The sequence below is a fragment of the Myotis daubentonii genome, chromosome 3 (assembly GCF_963259705.1).
Source record: "Myotis daubentonii chromosome 3, mMyoDau2.1, whole genome shotgun sequence".
Lineage (NCBI taxonomy): Eukaryota > Metazoa > Chordata > Mammalia > Chiroptera > Vespertilionidae > Myotis > Myotis daubentonii.
Genome location: NC_081842.1, coordinates 119,477,285 through 119,498,095, shown reverse-complemented (window position 1 = coordinate 119,498,095; position 20,811 = coordinate 119,477,285). Strand labels below are relative to the sequence as shown.

Sequence of the window (20,811 nt, the reverse complement as noted above, 5' to 3'; positions counted from 1 at the left end):
TTCGGGGTCTTTTTTTATTCCAGATGAATTTTTGGAGAGTTTGTTCTAGGTCTGTGAAACATGCTGTTGGTATTTTAATGGGGATTGTATTGAAGCTATAAATTGCTTTGGGTAGTATGGACATTTTAATGATGTTGATTCTACCAATCCATGAACATGGTATGTTCTTCCATCTGTTTATATCTTCCTCTACCTCTTTTTTCACCATCCTATAGTTTTCTGAGTAGAGGTCTTCTACCTCTTTAGTTAAGTTTATTCCTAAGTATCTTAATTTTTTTGGTGTGATGGTAAATGGGATTGCTTTTTTAGTGTCTCTTTCTATAAGATCATTATTGGTGTATAGAAATGCCATAGATTTCTTGGCATTAATTTTGTATCCTGCTACATTGCCAAATTCATTTATTAAGCTTAATACTTTTTTTGATGGAGTCTTTAGAGTTTTTTTGTACAATATCATGTCATCTGCAAGTAAGGACAGTTTTACTTCTACATTTCCAATTTGGATGCCTTTTATTTCTTCTTCTTGTCTAATCGCAATGGCGAATACTTCCAGTACTATGTGAACAGGAGTGGTGAGAGTGGGCATCCGTCTCTTTTTCCTGTTCTTAGGGGAAATGGTGTTAGTTTTTGCCCATTGAGTATGATGTTGGCTGTGGGTTTGTCTTATATGGCTTTTATTATGTTGAGGTATGATCCTTCTATTCCCACTTTGCTGAGCGTTTTTATAAAAAATGGGTGTTGGATTTTATCAAATGCTTTTTTTGCATCAATTGATATGACTCTGGTTTTTATCTCTCAATTTGTTTATGTGATGTTTTACGTTTATTGATTTGTGGATATTGTACCATCCTTGCATCCCTGGGGTAAATCCTACTTGGTCATGGTGTATGATCCTTCTGATGTACTGCTGGATCCGATTTGCTAGGATATTGTTGAGGATTTTGGCATCTATATTCATGAGTGATATTGGCCTGTAATTCTCTTTCATTGTGTTGTCTTTATCTGGCTTTGGTATTAGGGTGATGCTGGCTTCATAGAATGATCTCGGAATTGTTCCTTCCTCTTGAATTTTTTGGAATAGTCTGAAGAGGATAGGTTTTAGTTCTTTCTTGAATGTTTGGTAAAACTTCCCTGTGAAGCCTTCTGGCCCTGGGCTTTTGTTTGCCGGAAGCTTTTTGATGACTGCTTCAATTTCTTCCGTAGTTATTGGCCTATTGAGATTTTTAGATTACTCCTGATTAAGTTTTGGAAAGTTGTATTTTTCTAGGAATATGTCCATTTCCTCCAGGTTGTCTAGTTTGTTGGAGTAGAGTTGTTCATAGTATTTTCTAACAATCCTTTGTATTTCTGTGGGTTCTGTTGTTATTTTTCCTCTTTCATTTCTGATTTTGTTTATTTGGGTCCTCTGTCTTTGTTTCTTGATGAACCTGGCTAGAGGTTCATCAATCTTGTTTATCCTTTCAAAGAACCAGCTCTTGGTTTTGTTGATCTTTTGTAATTTTTTTTGGTCTCTATGTCATTTATCTCCACTCTGATCTTTATTATTTCCTTCTTTCTGCTTACACTGGGCTTTTCTTGTTGCTCTCTTTCTAACTCTTTGAGTTGTAGGGTTAGATAATTTACTATCATTGTTTCTTGTTTTTTGCAGTAGGCTTGTAGCGCTATGAACTTCCTCTCAACACTGCTTTCGCTGTGTCCCGTATGTTTTGGATTGTTGTGTTTTCATTGTCATTTTTTGCCATGATGTTTTTTATTTTTCTTTTATCTCTCTGGTAACCCAGTCATTGTTTAATAGTATTCTATTTAGTCTCCATGTTTTTGATATTTTTGGATTGTTTTTATTGTAGTTGATTTCCAATTTTATGCCATTGTGATCTGAGAAGATGTTTGATATGATTTCTATCTTTTTGAATTTGAAGAGACTTTGCCTGTGACCCAATATATGGTCTGTCTTTGAAAATGACCCATGTGCACTTGAGAAGAATGTATATTCAGTGGCTTTGGGGTGAAATGTTCTGAAGATGTCAATTAATTCCATCTGATCTAGTGAGTCATTTAGGATTGATGTTTCTTTGCTGATTTTTTGTTTAGAGGATTTGTCCAGTGGTGATAGTGGGGTATTAAAGTCCCCTACTATGATTGTATTGCTGTCAATCTCTCCCTTGATCTCCTCCAGAAGTTTTCTTTATGTATTTGGGTGCTCCTATAGGGATAAGCAGTCTGCATGCAGTCTGCAGTCTCTGTGAGTGACCCCAGTTGGGTGTTCCTATGTATTGGGTTTAATAATCAAATAATCAAATTTAATAAATCAAAACAAAGATTTAAGGAGGAAAATAAAGCCTGAGTAGGTGCAGGAGCTTGCAACCCTCCACTGTCCAGCTTTGTGCAATTCTCCCAAAGTCTCTCCCGAATGTCCTCTCTCCCCTGGCACTAAGCAGCCAGCACACTGGCAAAATCCGAGGCTGCCTTTACCACCCAGTCCAGATATGGGCTGATTTTTAGAGTTCCCTTCTGCCAGCAGCCCTGTGGGACCCCTTCCACACTTGCGGATCACGCCGCGGACTTTGTTGGGCACAGACTTCCCCCGCACACATTCCTCTCTCCAACATGAATTACAAACTGCACCTTTATCTAGGCAAAATCTGACCTTTCTGTGAGTAGGAGCAGGGCTCATCTGAGTCTACGTATTCACGCTGCTTGAGATCCGGTGTTCCTGGGTTCGTAGCTAGTCTCTGGGTGCCGTGGTTGCAGGGTCTCTGGATGTATACGCTTCCGATATCAGCCACTTAAGATGGCGCAGTCTCCGCGGCTGAGCTGGCCACTCCGGGAGAGATTTCAGCAGCAGTGGAGGCTGCCCAGTTAGGGAGCCCAATCCGGCAGTCTCCAACAGTCCCCTTTCTCCGGGAGTCCCCTGCCTTTCCAGGCTGTAAACTGTCTCCCACCTGAATCTCCTCTGCCAATTTGGGCTGGATGTTACTCGTTTCAGCTGCTCACCCTATATGCTCCAGGAGAAGGCATGGGGTTTTCTTTCATTTTAAATACCTGACTGCACTCGGTAGGACCTGCAGTATTTTGTTGGATAGTCTGTGTTGATGGTGGGCATCCTCGTCTTGTGTTGACTCCAAAGGGAAAGTTGTGTTTTAAGCCGTATATTATCTTGCTTACCTTTTTTTCTTTTGGTTAGAATAAGGGAGTTTCTCTATATTACAGTAGTTGTGGGTGTTTTGGTTTTTTTATTATTCATCTATATATATATAAAAGGTTAATATGTTAAGTGTCCCTCCAACCGTCCGACCATTCACTATAACGCGCATTGACCACCATGGGGCAGACGGTCAACACAGGAGCTGCCGTGATGTGCACTGGCCATTTACAAAGAAACAAAACTGTGGACCTGGTGCCAACAAAGCAACACTCAGCTTTCCCCAAGTGGGACATAGGCCCCGCCACCACCCCAAGCAACATCCCACCAAATCATAGCCAATGCTGCCAATAGCCCAGCCCAGCCCAGAAACGTCGCTGTGGGCACCAGGTAATGACATCATGTAGCAACGCCCGGCTTCCTCTCCCTAGTGACTAGCCTCCTTGGAGTTTCTTCAGCCCAGGATCACGACTTGCTTTATAGCCAGGTGCAAACATTTTACACTTTAACCAAATGTCTGTGAAGCATTTTCCTGTGCCTCATCTCATTTGATCCTCACAGAAGTCCTGGAGCAGGTAGATAGGAGACTTGGTGGAATCCTATTTTCTTTTCATTAGCCAGAAAATGGAGATTTAGAAACTTGACCCAACTAAAAAGAAGTAAGAAATGGTGGACCTTGAAAATGACTTCAGGTTTTCTCACTGCACAGAATATAGTCAAACACTGCTGCAGTTAAATATTTTATCCTTTGTTCTCCCTGTGGGATCTATAATAATAATCTGCTTTGTGTTGATATTTACTGCTGTGTTGCTGACAATTACCTGAAAGAGAAGTGGGGGTGCTTCACTGGGCTGGAAAAAGTTTAGCTAAATCAGAAAGCAGGTCTAATTAAGCAAGCCAAGTGAACAGTCGGACATTTAGCATATTAGGCTTTTATTATATTGGACTAGAGGCCCAGTGCACAAAATTCAGCTTGCAACCTTTCCAATCCAGGACCCCTTGAGGGATGTTCTCTTGCAATCTGGGATTGCTGGCTTATAACCGCTCGCCTGCCTGCCTGCCTGATCGCCCCTAACCACCTTCCCCTGCTGGCCTGATCGCCCCTAACAGCCTCTGGCTCAGCCCCTTCCACCGTGGCTTTGTTCGTAAGGATATCCGGTCTAATTAGCATATTACCCTTTTATTAGTATAGATGTGGCCAATATTTATTATCCTTTTAACCAAAATTTTGTTTTGCTTTCATAGTTGAAATTTTAGTTGGATATACAATTTTTGATGGGCAATCACTTTCTTTCTTCCCATTGAAGATAGATACCGCTTGTCCCATGGCTTTTATTTTTACTGTTGAGAAGTCAGCTGTTGGTCTGTCTGCTCCTTTAGAGTACTCTTCTTTTTTTCCTCCAGTGCTTTTCAGATCTTTCTTTTTGCTGTTCTCCAGTTTTACCATAATGTCTAATTTTTTATTTATTTCTAATTTATTCTGTCAGTGATTTCTTTGACTTCTTGAGTCTGAATAGTACCATCAGTTCTTTAAAATAATCTGAGACATCATCTTTATATATTGCTTCTGCCCATTTTATGTTTCCTTTCCTTCTGAAACTTTGGTGAAATATGTTAGATCTTCCCATTGTGTCATTAATGTCTCTTACTTTTAATCTCTCTTCCATATTTTTATTTTTCCCCTCTTTCTACATTGTTTTCATAGTTGTTATTTATCTTCCAATATAGTAATTCTCTCTGTAGTTTTGTCTAATATAGGAGTGGAGAACATCTGGCTTGCGGGCCCACAAAATCATTTGCTCTGGCCCTGCCAAGGCCTTAGGGAGATTTAATTAAATGTTAGGTCAAATACAGCAGGCTAATTTTTAAGTTGATAATTTTGTATGGCCTGAGAATGATGTTATAAATATCTAAATGGCCCTTGAAAGAAAAAAGGTTCCCTAGCCCTGGTCTAATGTATACTATTAAACTAATCCATTGTGTTTTATATTTTGGTTATTATATTTCTCAATTGTGTACACTCTGTGTGGTTCATATCTGTAGGATCACTTGTTATACTTTACTATTCCCAGCACATAGGTTTAAGCTGCCTTTTATATCTGTTTCTTTTATCGCTACTCATAATTATCCTATCTAATAATAGACAAACATGGTAATCAACCGTACCTCCAACACGCTTCCCATTGGCTAATCAGGGCGATATGCAAATTAACTGCCAACCAAGATGGCGGCCGGCACCCAGGCAGCTGAAGTGAACAGGAGGCTTGCTTGCTCCAGTGTTGGAGGAAGCCAAGGTTCCCCGCCTGCCGCCGCCCAGCTCTGAGCTGCACTCTAAGCAACTATGTTGCAATTATAGAACCTAAACAATCCCCAGAAACCTGCTTTCAGCCAGCCGGGCCTCAGAGTTGGAGTTACAACAGTGTTTCAATTATAGAAGCTAAACAAAGCCCAGATACCTGCTTTCAGCAGCTGAGGTCTCAGAGCTGGAGCCGAGCCTCAGAGCTAAAGCCGGCTCTCAGCTCCAGTGACAGTCATAGAAGGTAAATAAATCCCAGAATAAAAAAAAGAAAAAGGAAAAAAAGGATGCCGGGAGCCGGTCCATCCTTGCTGTTTCAAGGGACCTGGCATATATAGCATACTGTTCTTAATATGTTTGCTCCCCTTAGCGCTGTGTGTTTTAACCAAGGTCACCTCTCCGAGAAAGGTTGTTTCCCCAGGTAGGGATTTTTCCCTGAAGTTAGGGAGGGAATAAAACCCCTCAACTAAGTGCCAGGCGGGTAATTAATCACTTTAAACAATCATGCTTAAGCTACATAATCTTTACTCCCTGGAATGGAGGTAAGAAACGCCCTAACCTTTGGAATAGAGATTGATAGGATTGGAATCAACTGGTATAAATGCAGATGTAACAAGACAGCAAGACACAGGGCTTGGAAGACAGGACCAAGAGAGACAGAGCCTAGGCACAGAACCTATACAGAACGTTCTCTAGAGACAGAAGAACTTCGCTGGAGAGAGCATGCCGGAGGATCCTGGACAGGGACTGGCCTCAGAGCCTGGAGGCGGAGCCTGGCGAGAGAGCATGGCAGGGGATCCTGGACTGAACCTGACTGCAGAGATTGGCAGGAGAGCCTGACTAGAACCTGGACAGAACCTCTCTGGAGATCCTAAGCAGAACCTCTCTGGAGATCCAGACCAGAACTTGGCTGGAGATCCTGGCTAGGCTGCTGATCAACTGAACGCTGTCTCCGTGTCATTCCTTCTTCGCCGACTCCGTCCACGCCTTTGGGGACCCCTGGACCCGCTGGGGTTGGACCCCGGCAAAAGGAGAGGTTGGGAGCTTCAGTCACCCGCCAGCCTGAAAACAGCCCTCAGCCTCTCACCCAGACTGGCCAGGCACCCCAGTGGGGACCCCCACCCTGAAGGGGGTGTGACCAGCTGCAAACAGCCATCATACCCTCATCCAGGCTGGCCAGGCACCCAAGCGGGACCCCCACCCTGATCCGGGACACCCTTCAGGGCAAACTAGCCGGCCCCCACCCGTGCACCAGGCCTCTATCCTATATAGTAAAAGGGTAATATGCAAACTGACCCTAACAGCAGAAGGCCTGGGAATGACTGATCTCTATGACACACACTGACCACCAGGGGGCAGACTCTCAATGCAGGAGCTGCCCTCTGGTGGTCAAGTCGCTCTCACATGGGAGGAGCTCTGCTCAGCCACAAGCCAGGCTGATGGCTAACAGTACAGCGGTGGTGGTGGGAGCCTCTCCTGTCTCCTCAGTAGCACTAAGGATGTCCAACTGCAGTTTAGGCCCTCCTCCCTGCTGGCAAGTGGACATCCCCTGAGGGCTGCCGGGCTGCCAGAGGGATGTGTGATTGCTATCTTAGGCCCAATCCCCCGGGGAGCGGGCCTAAGCCAGCAGGTGGTCATCCCCTGAGGGGTCCCAGACTGCGAGAGGGCACAGGGCAGGCTGAGGGACCCCCCCCCCCCACAAATTTTTGTGCACCAGGCCTCTAGTATCTTATAATTTCAGTATATTAAAATTTTGCAGTTAATTTACTGATGTTTGTTTTTTCCTTTGGTTTTCGTTCATTGTGCTTTTTATTTTCTCATGTGCTTGGTTCTTTCGTTTCTTTCTTTTTTTTTTTTTTTGTAGTTAATTGCCTTTGAAAAGTTATTTCCAGAGATACTTTGAGGTCTAAGGTGAACATATCTTGCTGTGAACAGATTTGTGTTTGCTTTTATTAACTCCCTCTGGGCATTAATACTCTGAAGATCCCTAAACCTTTCTCGTGGCTTGAGGTTTCCAGAATCAAAGAGGCAGTGTGCTACAGATATGTGCCAGGGCCAACCTTGGGCCACAACTACTCAATGATGGGTCTTTTTTCCCTTTCCTTTTCTTTTTCCTACTTCATTTAGTGCCAGGCAGTCTTCCCTATAGATTCTTGGGGAGAGAGTAGGAAATGTTGACTTAATCTAGTTCATTCTTACCCTGAAGGTTTAGGCTTTTAGGATCTCAGCTCAATATGGGGAGGCAGTCTCAATAGATTTCCACCTTGTGTGGGTCTTGGACTTTGATTCTTCCTTCTCATCTTATAAGTTCTTCAGAAGCAAAGCCCAAGAATTAGATTGACAAATGACTTCAGGACGAACTAGCACTGATGCTTTAGTGTAGGATTTAGTAAACTTTTTCTGTAAAAGGCCAGATAGTAGATATTTCAAGCTTTGAAGGACATATAATTTCTGTTTATACTACTCAACCCTTAGTATAAAAGCAGCCAACGTGCATAAACAAGTGAATGTTGCTGTTTCGATAAAACTTTACTTATAAAAACAGGTATCAGGCTGGATTTGCCTCTGCTTACCTTTCTCAGTTTCCACACACTCTTCAATATAAAAAAATGTTTTTATTAATTTTTAGAGAGAGAGGAAGGGAAACATGAATGAGAGAGAAACATTGACCATTGTCTCCTGCATGCCCTCTACTGGGGATTGAGCCCGAAACATGGGCATGTTCCCTGACTGGGAATCGAACTGGCAACCTCTCAGTGCACGGGATGGGACAATGCTCAACCAGCTGAGCCTCACCGGCCAGGTTGTATATTCTCTTCAATTTTTACCTGGTTAGCCCCTTACCACTTTTTGAGTACTTTGATATTTTAAGAGATGATTTTTCTATTTTAAGCCAGTGTCTTTCATTTCATTAGAAGAGTGATCCTGCAATTTACTGGAAATGGAAACCTAGGGCAAATTACTGTGGAATGGCATATTATTTAATTGAGAAAAGGCATGAGTATCAATAACTTAATAGACACTAAAGTAAAATTTCATGACTTCTTCTTAAATCAGATTTGTAAGGCATGAAAATCATGAACATATTAAGGAAGGAAGGCACACATCAAGTGAAAGGATAATATCAATAACTCAGGCAAGTGTGGGAACTTTGTCAGAAAGGGGTCCATTGTATGAATGATGTGAGAATGAATCAATGTAAATTCAATATCATTTCTGTAAAACAGTTTAAAGCACTATCTTTGTACGTGCATGTTTTGCACAGTTTAATACTAAAGTTATCTGTTTTGCATAGATATTAAGTATTTATTAATTGATGAAAATATAGATCTCAAAATTTAGAGTTATAGATATCTTATTAAGGTCACATGAATATGTTGTATTCAGTATTTAAATAATTATTTTTCCAGCTACCAACCAATAGTTGACTACATAGATGCTCAGTTTGAGGCCTATCTGCAAGAAGAACTGAAGATCAAGCGTTCTCTCTTTAACTACCATGATTCTCGTGTCCATGCATGCCTCTACTTCATCTCTCCAACAGGCCACTCTCTGAAGACACTGGACCTCTTAGCCATGAAGAGCCTTGACAGCAAGGTGGGTTTGGAAGAGGAATAAACTTATCCTGCTGTAATATTTATTTTGAATTATTAAAATACCTTTATGAAAATATATGTAGAACTTTCATTCTTTGCATTTTTAAAATATTTGCTAAGTTTCAATCTTAGGTTATTTTCCAGAGAAATTTAGTTTGGAAGATGAGACGCAAAGAAAAAACATTAACATAAAACTTCAGTTCCTTTTTAAATGCTAGTAGCAGCACTTTTTTGAAAAATATGTTTTTATTGAATTCAGAGAGGAAGGGAGAGGGAGAGAGGTAGAAACATCAATAAGAGAGAATCATTGATCAGCTGCCTCCTGCACGCCTCCTACTGGGGATTGAGCCCGCGACCCAGGCATGTGCCCTTGACTGGAATAGAACCCGGGACCTTTCAGGACACAGGCCAACGCTCTATCCACTGAGTCAAACTGCCTAGGGCAACTTTAGTTCTTTTTTTCATAAGAAATTGTATGTCAGAATATGAGAATTTATTTACATTTTCTTTAAAAATGCCTATCAGTACTCCATTCCTTTTAATTAATTACTGAATAATATTCCATTGTATGGATATGTCATATTTTCTCTATTCATCAGGTGATGGACATTTGGGTTTTGGCTACTCTGAATAATGCTGCTAATGCACACATTTTTGCGTGGTCACATAATTTTTAGTTCCCTTGGCTGAGTACCTAGGAAGATCAAGCGTTCTCTCTTTAACTATTGCTAGGAGTCATAGTTTATTAGTTTGTCTGCTAGCGCTGCTATAACAAAATACAACACACTGAATGGCTGAAATAACAGAAATTTTCTCAGTTTTGGAATATAGTCTGAAATCAAGGTGTAAGCATGTTTGATGTCTTCTGAGGCCTCTCTTCTGGGCTTGCAAAGGCATCCACAAGTAGAAAACTAACTTTCTTCTTGCTAAAATTATTTATTTTTGATGACAAAACTTCTAGGGACTTATCATGTTAAAAAAAAATCAGGGTAGCCCTAACTGGTTTGGCTCAGTGGATAGAGCGTCGGCCTGAGGACTGAAGGGTCCCAGGTTCGATTCCAGTCAAGGGCATGTACCTGGGTTGCGGGCACATCCCCAGTAGGGGGCGTGCAAGAGGCAGCTGAATCGATGTTTCTCTCTCATCGATGTTTCTAACTCTGTATCTCTCTCCTTCTCCCTTCCACTCTGTAAAAAATCAATAAAATATATTTAAAAAAAAATCGGGGTAGAGGAAAAATAGGGTATGCACACATGACGGAAAATCCCTTTCTTCACATTTGGTTAATAACACTTGCAAAATTCTATTTAGAATCTTTATGCCATTGGTGCTTTGTAAGAGCCAGTGTGTAAATGGACAGGGTACATCCAGGACTGTTCGTTTCTCTTGTGTAGTGAAAATCCTATGGCCCAGGGTCCTGGTGGAATTTAGTTTTGGAGGCTGGAAGTTCGAGATCAGGGTGCCAGCATGGCTGTGTGAGGGTCATCTTCCTGGTTGCAGACTTCTCATTGTAGTCTCACATGGTGGAAGGGTCACTTACATTTTTTAAATGTGGAATTTATTTGACACTAATTTTACTTTATGACAAGTTCATTGACAAAGATTAAGATGAAATGTTTTATCATATATTACTGTAAATTGTGTTTTAATGTGAACTATACCAAAAAAAACTTTTTGAATTTATGAGCCAAGGACATATATATAAATTTAGGGATCTATAAAAAATATTATTCACAAATTAACTCACTTTGGATTTTTTTGTTTAAAAGGTGATTATAGACTACTATCTTATACTAAAAAAATAACTAAAAATTTTCTGTAACCTCAAATATTATGAGAAATTCAGCTTTCATTATCCTGGCTAGTTATTTTATGAAATAGAATTGAGAAAGCAAGGTCATTCTGGGCATTACTACTTCCTATGTAGATATCAGAGTGGAAAGCATGAAGGCCTGCCGGTGAAGTCTTGGTGCATAGATCAATCGACTTTTCACTAGTTGCAGGCTCCTGGTTTTAGCAAAAACTTGATGAAACTTATTTGATAGCCGGTTCATCTAACTAGACTTTGTAACCACTTAGCCAGTTATTTTCATTATTTAGTCTGATTATATGGAAGTTAAATATTTATTAATAGAACATAAAAGCAAGAGTGTGCAACTTTGTCTTAGCTGGACAGAAGCAACGTGATGTAGTTTGTGTAAAGATCATAGAATTTGGCGTCAGTAAAGGCTGGTTTTTAAATATTAGCTCTGTCACGTAATAGCTGTATATTCTTTGGCAAGTTATTTAGCCCTCTGAGCCTCAGTTTCTTCACCTCTAAAATAAAAGCTAGGGAGTTTTAAAAAGAGGTGATCTCAAGAGGCAGATGTGAAGATTAATTAAAATTGACAGTTTGTCTTTTGTTCCTAAAAGCAGAACACTCCACTGCTCACATGGAAACCAACCTTATCTTACCCTCAATGTGAAATATGTTGCTTCCCCTCCCCCTGATACATAAATACTCATTAGGTTTATCTTTCGGTCTATGTGTGTCCTCAAGCCTATTGATAGTGATGCTCGTGGTTAGAAATGCCGAAGGTACTCCTCTGACTGAATTTACTCATAGCTTGAGCTCCACAGACATCTCCCACCCCTACCACCACCACCAGAGTCTGTGTCCTGGCTGGGCCAGCCCTTGTGGTTCTTATTATGATCTTAGGATGCACTTCAGCAAGAAACCATCAGGGAACTTAGAAGAACAAGAGTTGTTACAGATTCCTGGAGCGTACACAACACACCCAAGAAGGACCACACAGGAGATCAGGAGAAGAGAGAAAAGGAGGGAGTATAAACCTGGAACTCTGTGTTTATTAGGGTTTAAGGGTGGGGTATCTAGGGTGTTTTGGGTTTGCTCTTTTTGGTGAATGTAAAGCCTAAAAGTGGGAATTAGAGTGTGGAAAGGGAGATGTGGGTCAGTTCTTTAGGTGGCTCAGGCTGTCTAAAGGGGGAATTTCATGGGCCGGACAGCCTGGTTCCTTACTGGTGTTTTGCTAGTAGCTTTGTCATATACCTGGCAATATATTTATTCAAGTTTGATGTCTTTGAAATGGATACCTTAGCAATTGAAAGCTTAAGGTCAGGCACTTTTATTATAGTCAAAAAGCTTAACATTGGGCACTTATACTGCAGCCTGCTTTCTGTACTTATTGTGGATGCAATTATATAAGTTATTAGCATAATTTATTGAATATTTAAGTACATCATATTGAACTTTGCATCAACTTTTTATGTACTGTACTCTGACTAATTTAACATAAAAGCTATTTTTACCCACAATTGTTGGAAAGTTTTCTGTCATTTATTTCATGGATAGTTAGAAAAGTTTTCACTTCCATATTTAAGACTAATGAATCCAAATATACCAGTAAATCAGTGTGAAACTGGAGACGAGAAAGAAATTTAAGAATAGAGTAGAAATTATGATTTTTAGTTTTCATTTTTATTTTGGAAATTGTATTGATATCTCACTCTCTTGACACATGTGACTAGTTAGCCTGAAATTTCTCACTAAAAACAAACTAAATAAATAAATAACCAAAACCCAACAAATCTACACACCCCTAGATTTGTGTAGGCATCCATTTTTTATGGTGACATTAATTTTACAGAATTAACTTTTTACAAGTTTGTTGGCCTTCATGACCCCAGATCTCTTTGTCTCTGGCTGGTGATAGGACTTCAAATAATGCTGAGAAAGTTAATCCTTTGAGTTAGGAACATTCTCAGTTGGTCATAAAATTTTCTTTAACATCTAGGTAGGAGTCACTGCTGATGAGGCACAGTTTGGATAGATTCTTTGGGGGAAAGGGAGCTGTTGAAATGAGAGGCAGAAGGAGAAACAACCTGTTTCACCATTTTGTATGGGATCAATCATCCTAGTTATTTAGTGCTTATATTATTAACAAATAAAAAATTAGTGAATTAGCAGGCGGGTTTGACTTAATGTTACATGTTTCTTATTTGTGTATGATAGGACTGTAAGAGATTTTGAGAGAAGAAAATGTGAGATTTTTAAACCGAAATTCAGGTGAAAGATTAATCTAGGTCGGGTCGGCAAGCTTTTTCTATGAAGGGCCAGGCAGTAAACACTTTAGGCTTCTTAGGCCACATGATCTCTGATTGTAGCCTGAAAGTGGCCGTAGACAGTAAGTAAATAAATGGGCCCAGCTGTATTCCAATAAGTTCCTAACTTCTTTCCTTCCTCCCTCCCTTCTCTCTCATTCTTTGTCTTTTTCCTCTCTCCTTTCCTTTATCCCTCCTATCCCCTCCCTCCCTCCCTCCCTCCCTCCCTCCCTCCCTCCCTCCCTCCCTTCCTTCCTTCCTTCCTTCCTTCCTTCCTTCCTTCCTTCCTCCCTTCCATCATTCCTCACCCAAAGATATTTTTACCATTAATTTTTAGAGTGTGGAAGGAGTGGGGAGGAAGAGGAGAGAGGAAGGAAGAGGAGGGAGGGAGGGAGGGAGGAAGGAAGGAAGGAAGGAAGGAAGGAAGGAAGGAAGGAAGGAAGGAAGGAAGGAAGGAAGGAAGGAAGGAAGGGGAGGGAGGGGAGGGAGGGAAGGGAGAGAAACATCAATGTGAGAGAGACACATCCATTGGTTGCCACCTGCAACTCAGGTACATTCCCTTGATGGGGAATCGAACCAGCAATCCTGTGGTGTGAGGGCCAGTGCTCTAACCATTTAGTCACAACAGCCAGGGCAATAAGGCTTTATTTCTATAAACAGGCAATGAGCTAGACTATAGTTTACCTATCCCCTAATCTAGGTTAAGGAAATTTCTCAGAGACTTAGTGGTTTTGAATACAGAAACTGAAGGATTAAAAAATAAACCTTCAATTACCAGATTTTGTTTTTCTTTATTCTTAATAGGTGAATATTATACCAGTGATTGCGAAAGCAGATGCAATTTCTAAAACGGAATTACAGAAGTTTAAGATCAAGCTCATGAGTGAATTGGTCAGCAATGGTGTCCAGATATACCAATTCCCGACAGATGATGAAACTGTTGCTAAAATCAATGCCTCAATGAATGTGAGCTCCTAACTGAATATTACATCTGTTTTATATGTGAAAAAAGTAATATATAGATAACATTGCTGCTAACATATTTTCACTTATGTCTTCCAAAAAGACACTAAACAAGGTGAATTTTCAAAAAGTCCAGTATAGGAAAATGTTTTGTTTTCTGGAGTTGAAAAAAGTATAATGAGCCTATATTTTTTAGCATATTTTCTTCCATATTTTCATGTAAATCAAATGATACATTGTGAGACTGGGATACTCCTTTTGTGGAACCATAGTTAAAGATACCTTAAAGCTGTGGTTCTCAACCGTCTGGCCCTTTAAATACAGTTCCTCATCTTGTGACCCAACCATAAAATTATTTTCGTTGCTACTTCATAACTGTAATGTTGCTACTGTTATGAATCGTAATGTAAATATCTGATATGCAGGATGGTCTTAGGCGACCCCTGTGAAAGGGTTGTTCAATGCCAAAGGAGCCGCGACCCACAGGTTGAGAACCGCTGCCTTAAAGATACCTTAATTGCCTTAAAGACACCTTTCAACTCTGTCTTTAAAAACAGAAGACTTGATAGCTTCCTTTGGATGCTTTAGAATCTTAAAATCTTTAAGGAGATCTTTCTGATCTGGTGTTTGAGCTCATTCTCTCTTGCAGTGTCACAAGTACATAATAAACATTCAGATAACCTTTAGTTTACTATAATTAAAGACAGCTAAGTTTTTATTACTTGCTTCAGGCTTCCAAATCTTTAAAATATCGGCTTATATTTTGAAGGATCATGGGTTTTGGAGTCGAACAGACTTAACCATATATTCTTAACCTCCCCTCCCCTAAGACTGTTAACTTATCTATAAAGTGGGATTAATAATACCTATCTTAAGGGTTGTTGAGAGGATACAACTTTTATGCACTGTCAACATCATGACATTCGATTAACTGTTCATTCCATTTCTTTTTTTTTCCCTTTTCTGACTTTTCATACTCCCATTTACTTTACGATACTTAAAACTAAAAATATAAAAAAGCCTGATTAATTTAAATGACATATAAATGTAAGTGATCTTAATTCTTATGTGTCTCTACATCTAATTTTATTTCTATGTCCATCTGGAATAATTTTTCAGAAAGGCACAATTAAGAGACTAATAATGTCAATTATTAAATATTAAACATAATACCTAATATTTTTTACATTTGTCTTTTCCTTGTATTAATCCTTCAGCGAGATCAGTCTGCTCAATGACTCTAAATCTACCTTTTGTATGTTTGCTCAACATTTTCTCCTTACCTCCCTGGCCAGTGTGGCTCAGTTGATTGGGAATCGTCCTGTGCACCAGGGGGTTGCCAGTTTAATTCCTGGTCAAGGGCACATGCCCAGATTGCGGGCTCAATCCCTAGTAGGGAGGCCTGCAGGAGACCGCCGATAGATGTTGCACTCTCACATGGATTTTTTTTGTGTGTTTTTTTTCTGTCTCTCTCCCTTTTCCTTCCTTTCTCTCTAAAAAGCAGTAAACTATTCTTCAAATAAGTTTGTTTTTCTCCTTATTTAAGCTAGTTTTCCAGTCTGTTCGATTCATCTTTAGTTTGGGTTGTATCTTCTTGCTCGTAGTAATCTCTCATTTCTCTAAATTTCAGAAACATTTTCTGTATTTAGCAGTAATTTGGGACGTAAATATTATTTTGGGTTAATAGTATATATCTGTGCGCACACTAAATATATATACGGTCAAGTTTTAAAATCTGAAGCATAGTAGATTATTTGATTTTAAGAAATTTGCTATTTAACCCCTAGAGTGCCAGGGAGCGCGATTGCGCTCCTCCTGTCTTTCACCAAAAGTGCCGGGAGCGCTATTGCGCTCCTCCTGCAGTGTCACTATTAGATGCTAGTAGTTCACTCTTTATGTGGGAAAAATAATTTAAACACCTTAACTCAAAATGCCTTGGCAATTTTAGCATAGTTCCTAGGGTATTGGTTGGCACTCAAAGAGTTAATTTTATGTTATTTTTATAAAACTGTTCTAGTATTTATAACACTGGTATGAGATGTGATTGATATTGTGGCTTCTTTTCAGGGACATTTGCCATTTGCTGTTGTAGGAAGTATGGATGAGGTAAAAGTTGGAAATAAGCTGGTCAAAGCTCGCCAGTACCCTTGGGGTGTTGTACAAGGTAAATGAGATAAACAATGACTAGAAATATTTATGTCACCCAATAGTCTCAATGTTGCATTTAATGCATTCTTTAAAATGATGCTTATTTATTTTTTTAATATATTTTTATTGATTTCAGAGAGGAAGGAGAGGGAGAGAGAGATAAAAACATCAGTGATGATAGAGAATCATTTATTAGCTGCCTCCTGCATGTCCCACACTGGGGATCGAACCCGCAACCTGGGCATGTGCCCTAACCAGGAATCAAACTATGACTTCCTGGTTCATAGATCAACACTTAACCACTGAGCAATGCGGGCTGGACAAAGTGATGCTTATTTTTTATTATGACTCATTGTTAGTCATTTCTATAGAGTCCAGGCAGAGCCTCTCCATTACCTGCTCAGGTGCACCAAGATATGCAGAAGGTGGGACACACTGGTTAGGCATTTTGAACAAAAATTTGAGTGTAAATGACAGTGTGTAAACATGATACATAAACTAATTACCAGGTAATTCTGGGGTATAGTAAGTTATCTTATAAATTTATGTATTTTTTACTACAAACTATTGCCAACTATTTCCAAAATAAGCCAGTCAGCCAACTAAAAAAATTTTAGAATTTATTTAGCATTATAATAGTAAGTAATTAGAACTATTTGGTTCATTTACTTGTAATGGTAATTACAAGTATTGATTTCCCAATGCTGCTGCTTATCGACAAATTTTATAATGAATTTAAATATTGAAAATTAAACATTTTTAATGTATAAAAATATTTATTTTTCTTTTTTTTTCCCTTTTTTTTTTTATTGCTTAAAGTATTACAAAGGGTATTACATATGTGTCCTTTTTTTTCCCCCGCCCTTGACAATCCCCTGGCCTCCCCTAACCCCCAGTGTCTTATGTCCATTGGTTATGCTTATATGCATGCATACAAGTCCTTCGGTTGATCTCTTACCCCTCCCTCCTGCCCCCCAACCCTCCCCGGCCTTCCCTCTGCAGTTTGACAGTCTGTTTGAGGCAGCTCTGCCTCTGTATCTATTATTGTTCAAAAGTTTATAATGGTCTCTATTATCCATGAATGGGTGAGATCATGTATTTTTCCTTCATTGACTGGCTTATTTCACTTAGCATAATGCTCTCCAGTTCCATCCATGCCGTTGCAAATGGTAAGAGGTCCTTCCTTTTTAGAGCAGCATAGTATTCCATCGTGTAGATGTACCACAGTTTTCTAATCCATTCATCTACTGATGGGCACTTAGGCTGTTTCCAGATCTTAGCTATGGTGAATTGTGCTGCTATGAACATATGGGTGCATATATCCTTTCTGATTGGTGTTTCTGGTTTCTTGGGATATATTCCAAGAGGGAGGAACACTTCCAAGCTCATTCTATGAAGCCAGCATCACCCTAATACCAAAACCAGGTAAAGACAACACAATGAAAGAGAATTACAGGCCAATATCCCTCATGAATATAGATGCCAAAATCCTCAACAAAATCTTAGCAAATCGGATCCAGCAGTACATCAGAAAGATCATACACCATGACCAAGTAGGATTTATCCCAGGGATGCAAGGATGGTACAATATCCGCAAATCAATAAACGTGATATATCACATAAACAAATTGAAAGAAAAAAACCACATGGTCATATCAATTGATGCAGGAAAAGCATTTGACAAAATCCAACACCCATTTTTGATAAAAAATAGTTAAAAAGCAGTTGTATTTAAACAGTAACATACTTATTTGTGGTTTTCTGGTCACTATAAATATAGAGGGAACATTTAAGTTTATTAACTGTCTAACACAAGATTGTAAATGTGGCATTTGTATCATAAGAATTTGATAGTATGCACAGATGGGATTCTTGAGTATGCAGAATTTACTACTTTGAAGTGAAATAATGTTACTTCTTTTTTAAAATAAAATTTTATTGATTTCAGAGAGGGAGAGAGAGATAGAAACATCAATGATGAAGAAAGAAACATTGATTGGCTGCCTTTTGCATGCCTCTTCCTGGGGATCAAGCCCACAACCCGGGCATGTGCCCTTGACCAGAATCAAACCCGGGACCCGTCAAGACACAGGCCGACACTCTATCCACTGAGCCAAACCAGCTAGGGCTGATGTTACACATTTTTTAAGCACTATGTGAAGTATCCTGAAGATTTTTTGTAAACGGTTAGCACTATATTAGTGAAATAACTGGAGCATGTGATAACATACTATAGTACATTTCTTTCCTATTTCCTGTTTATCCATTGGCTACTAAATTTAAAGCAAATCTGGCCATCAGATTAATGTTGCCTATAATTCAGTGTCTTATGCAAGAGTTTCTTCCTTGGCTACTTATACAGATGTATCAGACTTATCATTTTCCTGTTTGTTATTTCAGATATTTTCATTTAATTACTCATTCAACAAATGCTAATTCTGTGTCCGTAATTAAAAACTGGTGTTGCCCTAACCGGTTTTGCTTAGTGGATAGAGTGTCGGCCTGCAGACTCAAGGGTCCCAGGTTCGATTCTGGTCAAGAGCATGTACCTTGGTTGTGGGCACATCCCCAGTTAGGGGGTGTGCAGGAGGCAGCTGATTGATGTTTCTCTCTCATCGATGTTTCTCTCTATCCCTCTCCCTTCCTCTCTGTAAAAAATCAATAAAGTATATAAAAAAACAAAACAAAAAACTGGTGTTGCTGTTTCTCGTTTTTCTGGCTAGTGGAAAATGAAAACCACTGTGACTTCGTAAAGCTTCGGGAAATGCTCATTTGTACAAACATGGAGGATCTGCGAGAACAGACCCATACGAGGCATTATGAACTGTACAGGCGTTGCAAACTGGAGGAAATGGGCTTTACTGACGTGGGCCCAGAGAACAAGCCTCTCAGGTAAGTGGGGATTATACTTTTTTATTTATCCAGAAGGATGGAGAATGTCTTTTTCAGAAATCTCCCAGTATGAAGTAGAACCATTTGATATTGATTAATTATTGTGCTTTTAGGTCACTTAAAGCCTTCTTGTTTTTAAGGGTTTCTAAGTCATCACATAAAAGGAAGAACATATGGCAAAAGCTTATTATTTCAGTCTGTGCTGAAATGAATAACTAAAGAAAAACTTTTAATTTGGTTTTGTTTTTTATTTATCTGAAAAAAGCATATTTATTATTATAAAAGAAAGTTGAAATGGGAATCATATTAAATAAATTTAAAAACTGTTGGTTTTTATCCTGATGAATGTTTTTAGAATGACTTAAATTTAGGAAAATATAAAGAAAGAATGAAAGTACTTATAGGGAGTTAGAAATTAGACTGTGTCTTAAATATTGCAGTGTACTTACAAGAATTTTAGAACCTGATGACCTTCTTATGATGAACATTAAATGTAATTTTTTATGCTGCTGCATCCCTTTTTTTTTTAAGATATGTAAACATGAAACTCTAATTGTAAATACACTAATTCAGATTTGACAGAGCATTCCAGGAGGAAAGCATGAGATCTTTAAACTATTTTAAACTCTGTTATAAAACTAAGGATTTCTTCTCCTTTTGATTATTTGTATTTCAGTCATTTTTCTGGCTATTAGTAATTGCACCATAGTAAACAAAAGGAAGGAAGAGAAGAAATTAAATTGATGCTGCTATTACAAATGACTTTTGGGAAGATTTAATGAATGACGTTAATTTTTTTTCACTCTATGGATTTAATTAGAGTTTTAGTTCTTGGAAGCATTTTATGTACTTAATCCCTGCTCACCTATTCAGGAATGCTATACTTCCAGTTCTGGGCCAGTTCTGGTAAAATGATTATGTTCTTTATTGAAGATAAGTCACCTAGAGTTGATTCCTCTAATGCAGTGGTTCTCAACCTTGGCTGCACATTAGAATCACCTGGGAATCTTTTTAAAATCCTGATTTCTGGGCCTCATCCTCCAGAAATTCTGTTTCTTTATTATTAATGTTGTGGCCCCACCCCATAACAAAGAAACAGAATTTCCGGAGGATGAGGCCCAGAAATCAGGATTTTAAAAAGATTCCCAGGTGATTCTAATGTGCAGCCTAGGTTGAGAACCACTGCTCTAATGTTTTCCAAAGGAGGCTTCGTCTTTCATTCTTTCAAATCTCAGGGTCAATTCAGAGGTCTCTGTATGCATTAGTGAGACATGGATCCTGAGTGAGAGCAAGTAGGACAGCCTTGAAAGACTCCAAGAATTGGATTCAGGTTGCCTGGTGGATCGGTAAGGGACTAAGGGACACAGATTCAGAATTTCTAGGGATGAAGCTCAAGAATCTGCATTTAAAGTAACATCCTAAGTTCAGTCATTTAGCATATACTTAACTTTTGTCTGCTGTCTGCCCAGGAGGATACTAGTCACTGGGCATGTAAGGTCTGTGGAATTAAACCAAGACCCTGCCCTTGTAGAGCTTCTGAGGTGGGAGTGGGAGGAAGACACTGGCCCTGTGTGGAAAAGAGAGTGTGGAATGTGCTCAGAAGTGGAAGTGAGGAAACCAAATTAGGAATGTACTGTAGTATTCCAGGCATGAGAAGTAGAGGCTTGGATTGAAG

General features: G+C 39.3%; 1 protein-coding gene across 4 annotated transcripts in view; it reads left to right on the top strand.

The window, feature by feature from the left end:
* Positions 1-20,811, top strand: part of SEPTIN10 (septin 10) — an 82,482-nt gene that overhangs the window by 45,212 nt on the left and 16,459 nt on the right. For 3 of the 4 annotated variants that reach the window (XM_059688373.1, XM_059688371.1, XM_059688374.1), the window contains 4 exons: positions 8,849-9,035; positions 13,938-14,099; positions 16,164-16,260; positions 18,968-19,136. In XM_059688373.1, coding sequence (XP_059544356.1) covers positions 8,849-9,035; positions 13,938-14,099; positions 16,164-16,260; positions 18,968-19,136 — 615 coding nt within the window. The remainder of the gene's footprint in view (positions 1-8,848; positions 9,036-13,937; positions 14,100-16,163; positions 16,261-18,967; positions 19,137-20,811) is intronic. The other variant, XM_059688372.1, reaches the window with a different exon arrangement.